The sequence below is a fragment of the Sinocyclocheilus grahami genome, unplaced genomic scaffold (assembly GCF_001515645.1).
Source record: "Sinocyclocheilus grahami isolate Dianchi unplaced genomic scaffold, SAMN03320097.WGS_v1.1 scaffold117.1, whole genome shotgun sequence".
NCBI classification, from domain to species: Eukaryota; Metazoa; Chordata; class Actinopteri; order Cypriniformes; family Cyprinidae; genus Sinocyclocheilus; species Sinocyclocheilus grahami.
The window spans coordinates 1,386,355-1,396,068 of NW_015505296.1; the positions used below are offsets into that span (position 1 = coordinate 1,386,355).

Below are 9,714 nucleotides of genomic sequence, written 5' to 3' on the forward strand. Positions count from 1 at the left end.
TATATATATATATATATACACACACACACACACACACACACACACTAAAAACATAATGGTGATCATATAATTATCTAATGTATAATGTTAATATATGAAGCCGAATGTCATTGCATAGATTTGTGTCAGGTTTTAGTGGTACAGTAGTAAACATGCCCTGTGGCATTAAGCACGTCAGAGGATCACTCTGAAGAGGCGTTAGAGTGTTCATTTATCTTCTGATCTCTTTCTCTGTTTCTGTCTTAGTATGTGCAATGTCAAACTTATTTTTTTCAAGCTCCCTCATGTTCCCCTTCTGTCAGTGTCTGCCCTAGATTTACAGCTCTTCAACACTCTGCAGCATGTGGCTCTGACTGGAGGTGTGTGAACAGTCTTACAGCATCACTTAGTAGAACCCACCATGATGTGTATGGCTGAACAAAGTTCAGGTCATCTTATAAAGCAGACAGGATGAATAAAGAATAGAAAGTGGAGGAGTATACTATAATTCTCCATTTTTAAAGTTAAAAAGGCAGGAAAAATCATGAGGCATTGATATTTTCAAGAGTCAAATCAGACAGACAGTACCGGGAACAAAACCAGCCTAGCAGCGCTCTTCCACCCTCTGCCTGCAACAGCAAAACGTCCTCGGCTTTCAGAATGAGGCATCTGCAGCTCAAGTAAAGAGGAAGAAGGAGGAGGAGGTGTTTGAGAGAAGCACTGGAGGAAAACCAAACTCCTCACCCAGGGACCGGGTGTTTTTTTTGAAAACGTGTTTCCTAGCTGGGCCCCAGAAGAACTGGTTTACTGTCTTTTTGGAGCAGACCTCTCCAGATGGCCCTATCCAAAGCTGAACTGCTCTTGTTGCCGGTGGTAATCGTGGTTTTTACTCAACCCAGATCCATTTTCCTGGAGTCACTGGTGCTCTGAAATCTGTTTCCTTTGCCGATAAAACAGGCCTCCCATCTCTTTTCCTTACAGCAGAAAGTCAGCACCTTTACAACTTCCTCTAACTCTCTCCTCCTCCTTATTTGGTGATCATTTAAATGTCTCCAAACCGTTTTCGTTCCTCTGCAGCTTTGGCAACACTCAGTCACTTGAGAGTGTCATAAGACACAGGCTCTGACATTGTTTGCTTTATGGAAAATCAGACAGAAGTGAATGAAACTCCCTTTTTCAAAGCATTTATAGACACAGTAGTTGACACATAATGAGTCTATGGACTTTTTCCATCAACATCAACATTTTAGGTAAAAATGTATTGGGATAGGCTATATAAGGAAAGTGTATATTTTAGGTCATATGACTCTTCCCCAGTTCTTTAAAATGTTTAATTCATTCATTAGTTCAATCAAAATGGTCCTGCAGTGTGACAAATTTTATATATATATATATATATATATATATATATATATATATATATATATATTGCAAAGTTTGCTGCTTCAGTATTTGTAGATTATTTTTCCACGTTTCTATTGTATGCTGAAAAACAATGATAAGCATTTCATAAGTTTTAAAGGCTTTTATTGGCAAAAAATATATAATGAGTCAATATTTACAGTGTTGACCCTTGTTCTTCATAACCTCTGCAATTCGCATGCTGGATATTAGCTTCTGGGCCAAATCCTGACTGATAGCGATCCATTCTTGCCTTATTAGTTCTCGGAGTTGATCACAATTTGTGGGCTTCTGCTTGTCCACTCGCCTTTTGAGGACTGACACAGGTTCTTTATGGGACTGAGATCCGGGGAGTTGCCTGGCCACGGATCCAAAATTTCAACGTAATGATCTTCAGGCCACTTCTTTATCACTCTTGCTTTGTGACGTGGTGCTCCATCATGCTGGAAAATGCACGGATCATCACCAAATTGCTCATGGATCATTGGAAGAAGTCGCTCTTGCAGGACGTTTTGATACCATTCTTTATTCATGGCAGTGTTTTTGGGCAGAATTATGAGAGAGACTATTCCCTTGGTTGAAAAGCAACCCCACACATGGATGGTCTCAGGATGCTTCACTGTTGGCACAACACAGGACTCATGGTAGCGTTCACCTTTTCATCTTTGAACAATCGATTTTCCAGATGTCCCAAACAGTCGGAATGGAGCTTTATCAGAGATAATTGTGCACCAGTCTTCTGCTGTCCAATCCTTGTACTTCCTGCAGAATTTCAGTCTGGCCTTGACGTTATTCTTAGAGAGAAGTGGCTTCTTTGCTGCCCTTCTTAACACCAGGCCGTTGTCCAAAAGTCTTGGCCTCACTGTGCGTGCAGATGCTCTCATACCAACCTGCTGCCATTCCTGAGCAAGCTCTGCACTGCTGGTGATTCCTCAGGAGGAGACGGTCCTGGTGCTTGCTGGACACTCTGGGACATCCTGAAGACTTCAAACCTCTCTCCTTGAAGTTCTTGATGATCTGGTAAATGGCTCTTTCAGGTGCAATATTCTTTGTAGCAATTTCCTTGCGTGTGAGGCCATTTTGATGCAAAGCGCTGATGGCTGCACGTGTTTCTTTGGCGGTAACCATTGCTAACAAGAACACAGTGATAGGAAGCGCTTCTTCCCTCCTTTTATAGCAATCAGTCTGCTCTTACAATCTAATTAGTATGATAGTGATTAACCTGACTAGTACTCATTCACACTTTCATATGTGCTGCTGATATGATTAGTATGATGATTAGTATGAAGCCAATGATGCTTTTAGCAATTATTTAAAATGCATCCGATCACTCTACACAATAATCTAGAAACAATGTGAATGAACACATTATGGAAATGATCTGACTGCGTCTGTGTTTTTTAATTTGCGGTAAATCATTAAATCATCGGTAAATCACCCGCAGAAATGTCCACTCCCATTAGTGCTTTTTTGGAATTGCGCTCTCACGCTAATTTGCCCTGTTTAGTAAATCTGGCCCTATATATACTACTAACAAAGGAAATGAATGGGGCTATTTTTTTGGGAGTATATATATATATACACACACACACACATTTCATTACAGTTAATTATAATAAATTGTTTCATGTCTTTTTTGACTACCCAAGTTATTAAATTACAGAATATTGCAGGGTCAGTACAAGTTAAGGTTGTTCAAAAGCATTTACCACAAAAATGTATTATATAAGTTATTGTAACTCATCATTCTTTTACATTAAAACTAGCAGCGAGGCACTTACAATGAAAGTGAATTGAGACCAATATGGGAAATGGGAAGCTTACATAACATTGAAAAAAAAGGTTTAGTAAGAAATATATATTTTTTCGTCTCACTAAAATCATCTTAACATGCATATTGACTATGTCACGTGGCTTTGTGACTAAAACAGTGAGCATTTTAACATTTACAGATACAAATGTTAAGTTTTGTGGTAATCAACAATTTTTTGTGGTAATCAGGGTTATGCCACAGTTGCTGTTGATTGAATCCAGAATAATCCTTTAATTTGAACATTCCCAGTTTGACAAGTGTTCCATTTCTAGGAGCTGTTCTGGTACCTGGAGCACCCTTGACTACGGACACAAGGCTCCTCTGTCAGGAATGATCACTACTGTCCCACCGGGAAACCCTTACCTTCATCCCAAAGCCCCGGTACTTTCCATGAAAAAACTCTAAAAGCACAGCATGTTCCTTATAAAGAGAAGAATAAATGATGAAGAAGTGTGGGAAATGAAAGTCTCCCTTTTGATGAAATCCAATCTGTGTTTGTGAATAGATCTATAATGACGCAATGTCAATGACTGATTCTCTGAGCTCTGAATAATGAGATGCTTTATTAGCATAATTTCCCTTGATTTAGATGAGCGCTTCTGAAAATGTGGAGGTTAAGCCATTGTCTTAAACATTCGGTCTGGGTGTGTGTGGGCTTACGTATTTGACTATATTTGTGTCCATGCAGATAAATGAGTGAGTCAGTATCTCACAGATCCTCTTTCGCATGCCTTTATTACTTTGGTTCATCCAAATAGCACTTACAAACTGCTTGTGGAGCTTAGAGCTACTTTGTGGTTATGCAGCAATAGCAATGCGAATAAAAGTTAACTTGTTATCTTAAAAGAAAACAAAAGACATGCATTTCTGAAATGCTCTAGTTTTGCACCCCAAGAACTGTGGTTTGGACAATAAAAGAAAGAATACCAGTGCAGCTTCACCTGCTTACAGGAAATAGGAACATGCTGGTTTCCTGTTTCCCCCTTTGTCGTCTTTGCGTTTCTATGTCGAAAACAGTCCGCTCTGGAAGCAGCTCAGTCGAATCCACCAGTTAAAGAAAACACCAACTAAACTCATGACTGGAAAGTGCTTAAAACCAAACAAATTCATTTATAAAAGTCCTAAACAGTGTTCAACTTATAAATCTCATGTTAAACACATGGAGCTGCGGAAATAAGATGTCATTCTAAGTTATGCTTTGCATTATAGGAAAACATTCTCTGTTTTCGGTTAGTTTGACAGCTGAGCCATGGTGGGAATAAAACCCTCTCTGTGGTATTTCCAGAGATGGAGATGTGGTTAACTGATAACTAACGTCCATCTTGGGGCCAATGAAAGGGATCAGACTAGTCTTTTGTTTCAGGGTCTGAAGTGTTTTCTCTAAGGTGACCTTGGCTTCAGCCCATCACTATGAGCCCATGTAAGACAAAGTGAAGGCCTTTCCAAAATGAGACAGACTCAACAAAATAGATGTAAGTTGTTTAAACAGCCTCTTAGGTTGCTGAGATTTTCCTAATTATTTTTTAATAGTGAGATCTTCATTTACAAACAGGCACATGTAATGTCTGAAGATTTTAGGGGTCACCGCATCTGTGAGTTACATTGATTTAAAGCTATTCCTGCAGTTCAGCAGTAATGCAGTGTGATGTGAAGCATAAAAGTGAACAGTTAATACATTTACTAAATTTGAAAGGTGCAGTCACATTAGCAAAATTGTAGAGATGTATGAAGCGCAGCTCACACAGAAGTCCCCCTCAAACCAAGCAACTTTATGTTGGCCAGCGTAACAAACCCATGTAGCCTGCTTAAACCTGTTGTGAAATCTGCATGGGAAAATCTTCACTTGATTTTGAATGGTGTGGGTTCCTATTGAAATGACTGAATTTCACACATGGAAATTCACCGAACAATTCCATATGCGACTGGACCTTTACTGTTTTCTGTAATCTATCAGACCCAGATGGAACGTTAATCAAAAGTCATTGATCAGTTGCATATAATTTACTGAGCCCAGCGCTGACATGTTATTATTCTTTATTTTAATATTTTTCTTAGTTTCCTTGAAAAGGGAAGTGCTAACATGTTTAAAAAAAAGTTAAATGCAGTGACAGGTTTCCATTGAATAGAGTCATAAATAGGGTAAATTTTGATTTCTTGTTGACTTTATAGTGTAACTTATGTTTTCAGCATAATTGGAAAAAAGTGGCTGTGGTGACATTTCTGCACATATTTTATTTCACGACACTTTCAAAGTGAAATGTCCAGTGTGTGTACAGTAGCTACAAAAGTGCCCAGTTTTCTCTGAAATAGATGAACACGAATCTGGTATCATTTTATTATGTTCGTTTTCATACGTATCACAACAGTTCAGAAATGAAATGTCAGATGAGTGGCCTTAAAAGGTTAAAGGCCTTAATTGCATTTGAAAATTATGTACCGCATACAATGATACTGTTAAGTGTGAGATAAGCTACTATATAGCCTACCATTTTAGCTTGCTTCCAGAAGAGTAATTTATCAAGTGTAAGTCCAATGCTTTACCAGGTGAACTCCTGAGCAAGTTTAACTACTACATCAGAAAAGCCATACATATGGAGCTGTTTATGTGATGCAAATATTAAAATGTTTACTATGGTAAAAGTGTTTTAAATTCATAATAGTATTGTGTGAGTATTTATTAATCAATAATCTTTCCCCTGAAATCTTAAAAAGGAATAAACATTGTTGGTGTTTTAATACCACTAGTGTTCACTTAACCTGGTAACTGCACCTGGAGTTTTGAAAAAATGTAGAGGCACGCTTTTTGAATGAGCCTATGTTTTGTAATAAATGAATTCAGAAACCTAAGATAGCTGTTTTCAGTAAACACGAAGAGAGATCACAATTAACGGGCTATAAAGTCACCTTTGACCTCAGTGTACACAGCGATGCCTCCTGTGACATTTAACCTCTGTCCAGTCTAAGTCTTATCATATTTTTTACTAGTCAAGCTCACTGCACTATTCAAAAACTTTGAATCATTTTAGACTATACACTGTAAAAAATAAATTAAAATGTATTAAAAAATTTACGGTAATAAAATGGCAGCTGTGGGTGCTGGAATTTTACCGTAAAAAATACGGTAGCAATGTTTTAGGTTTTAACTTAAATTTACAGTTAAATACCGTAATTTCATTAACTGATATAATGTTAATATACCAACCTATTGAAGTACTGAAATCTGTTTTGTACCTTTGTAATACACTGATAACTACCAAATGCAGATGGTGATGAGAAAGTCACATGATGCCCATCACAAGCAGTTTTTAAATAATAACATATACAGAAGGTGCACAGTGTCATTCACACAAACGCTAAACACCATCATGGTAACACACATGAAACTGAAATAATGCAATAAACATTCATTTAACAACATTAGGTGTAACACACAACCCTAATATACAAAACTGATAAGAAAATACTAAGAAGAAACATAGTTATTTCAACAAAAAAACATCAAATTTGAAATGTAATGCAGGGAATTCTGGGAATGTCAATTTACGGTTATTCACTGTAAATTATACGGTATTTTTCACTTCCAAAATCGGTATACTACCGTAAAATTTATGTCCAATACATGTAATGTCCAACACAGTTTTTCACCGTATATAGTAGGGGAATTGACCGTTAACCATTTAACAGGTTTTTACTGTAGCATTTTTACAGTCTTTTACCGTTAAATTCACGGTATTTTTTTACAGTGTACCTTTCTCCACTCTTCTCAACTCCTTAAGCTTAGTTTTTTTTCTTGTCTACATCGTATCATTGGCTCAATTTTCAAGATGGGGTCACAAACATAATGACTGATTCAGCGACAGTCCTTTAGGGTCTTCACCATACTCGCTCGGCCGAGAGATTAATTTCCCTCCCGCCGCTTAGTTTTTTTGTGTCATTTCCACATAAAGAGGCTAAATGTCAAGCATGCCTGACTCCCTCCAGTGACACATCCATTCCCGCAGATAATTACCATAAGGAAATTGATGCTTTAGTGTCCCGAGCGGAATTTAATTTACTCTGACATCCCCCTGCATAATGCATTCCCAAAGAAAGTGAGATTTTTCAGTCCAAGATTAAGAATTTAAATACAGCAGGCTATTAACGTGATCACCAATCTCGAACATCTCCAACTTATTTAGGTAGTTAAGCCAATTATGGATTACATGTTGTTAAAGTTATAAATTAGAGGGTGTGAAAGCTGCTTAAAGATCCATGAAATAAGTACTTTGCTCTAGTACTTTGCTACTGGATAACTTAAGATAATATCTTTATTAGCTGTTGTTAGTTGGCAAATGTTCATCCTATCAAATGCAAACTGCATAGAAACATTTAAGCATTAGGTAGCAAGAACTATCAATTAACTATATATATTTTCTACAACATTTATTAATCTAGGTTAACACTAATTTATAAATATACTATTGTTAATTTATATGTTGATAATACATAGCTAATGTTAATTTACAGAACTTGAAATATTCAAATGTGTATATGTAGAAATTAGCATTTACATTATTCATTGATATTGTGTTTTAGCCGTTGTATAAGCTAATGCTGGCATAGAAACCTATTGAAAAGTATTACTGGAATTTCTCATATACTTTACTGCTGTTTTTTTAGTACTTTTAGCATGTTTTTCTGCCATCAAAATATAACTTTAGCTTCCATGTAAAACATTTTAACACAGCAAATATTTTATTCTGAGAGTCAATTTCAGTCAAATTCAGTAGAATCAGTAATAAAGATATCCAATTTAAAATGTAACATTTGTTTTTGGTACCCCTGTAACCCTATAGGTCAAGTGGTTTGGAGATGGATGGATAGATGATGTTTCTGAATTTATTATTTAAATAACTTCAGGGTAGTGCACTAACACTGCACATATACAGAAGGTGCACAGTGTCATTCACACAAACGCTAAACACCATCATGGTAACACACATGAAACTGAAATAATGCAATAAACATTCATTTAACAACATTAGGTGTAACACACAACCCTAATATACAAAACTGATAAGAAAATACTAAGAAGAAACATAGTTATTTCAACAAAAAAACATCAAATTTGAAATGTAATGCAGGGAATTCTGGGAATGTCAATTTACGGTTATTCACTGTAAATTATACGGTATTTTTCACTTCCAAAATCGGTATACTACCGTAAAATTTATGTCCAATACATGTAATGTCCAACACAGTTTTTCACCGTATATAGTAGGGGAATTGACCGTTAACCATTTAACAGGTTTTTACTGTAGCATTTTTACAGTCTTTTACCGTTAAATTCACGGTATTTTTTTACAGTGTACCTTTCTCCACTCTTCTCAACTCCTTAAGCTTAGTTTTTTTTCTTGTCTACATCGTATCATTGGCTCAATTTTCAAGATGGGGTCACAAACATAATGACTGATTCAGCGACAGTCCTTTAGGGTCTTCACCATACTCGCTCGGCCGAGAGATTAATTTCCCTCCCGCCGCTTAGTTTTTTTGTGTCATTTCCACATAAAGAGGCTAAATGTCAAGCATGCCTGACTCCCTCCAGTGACACATCCATTCCCGCAGATAATTACCATAAGGAAATTGATGCTTTAGTGTCCCGAGCGGAATTTAATTTACTCTGACATCCCCCTGCATAATGCATTCCCAAAGAAAGTGAGATTTTTCAGTCCAAGATTAAGAATTTAAATACAGCAGGCTATTAACGTGATCACCAATCTCGAACATCTCCAACTTATTTAGGTAGTTAAGCCAATTATGGATTACATGTTGTTAAAGTTATAAATTAGAGGGTGTGAAAGCTGCTTAAAGATCCATGAAATAAGTACTTTGCTCTAGTACTTTGCTACTGGATAACTTAAGATAATATCTTTATTAGCTGTTGTTAGTTGGCAAATGTTCATCCTATCAAATGCAAACTGCATAGAAACATTTAAGCATTAGGTAGCAAGAACTATCAATTAACTATATATATTTTCTACAACATTTATTAATCTAGGTTAACACTAATTTATAAATATACTATTGTTAATTTATATGTTGATAATACATAGCTAATGTTAATTTACAGAACTTGAAATATTCAAATGTGTATATGTAGAAATTAGCATTTACATTATTCATTGATATTGTGTTTTAGCCATTGTATAAGCTAATGCTGGCATAGAAACCTATTGAAAAGTATTACTGGAATTTCTCATATACTTTACTGCTGTTTATTTAGTACTTTTAGCATGTTTTTCTGCCATCAAAATATAACTTTAGCTTCCATGTAAAACATTTTAACACAGCAAATATTTTATTCTGAGAGTCAATTTCAGTCAAATTCAGTAGAATCAGTAATAAAGATATCCAATTTAAAATGTAACATTTGTTTTTGGTACCCCTGTAACCCTATAGGTCAAGTGGTTTGGAGATGGATGGATAGATGATGTTTCTGAATTTATTATTTAAATAACTTCAGGGTAGTGCACTAACACTGC

At 36.1% G+C, this 9,714-nt stretch overlaps 1 protein-coding gene across 1 annotated transcript in view; it reads left to right on the forward strand.

Annotated features, from left to right (window-relative positions):
• Positions 1-3,600, forward strand: part of LOC107589588 (uncharacterized protein C7orf72) — a 12,524-nt gene extending 8,924 nt beyond the window's left edge. Inside the window, exon 9 of the mRNA XM_016278070.1 lies at positions 3,466-3,600. Within this exon, the coding sequence (XP_016133556.1) occupies positions 3,466-3,598 (133 nt within the window). The 3' untranslated portion in view covers positions 3,599-3,600. The remainder of the gene's footprint in view (positions 1-3,465) is intronic.
• The last annotated feature ends 6,114 nt before the right edge of the window (positions 3,601-9,714 follow it).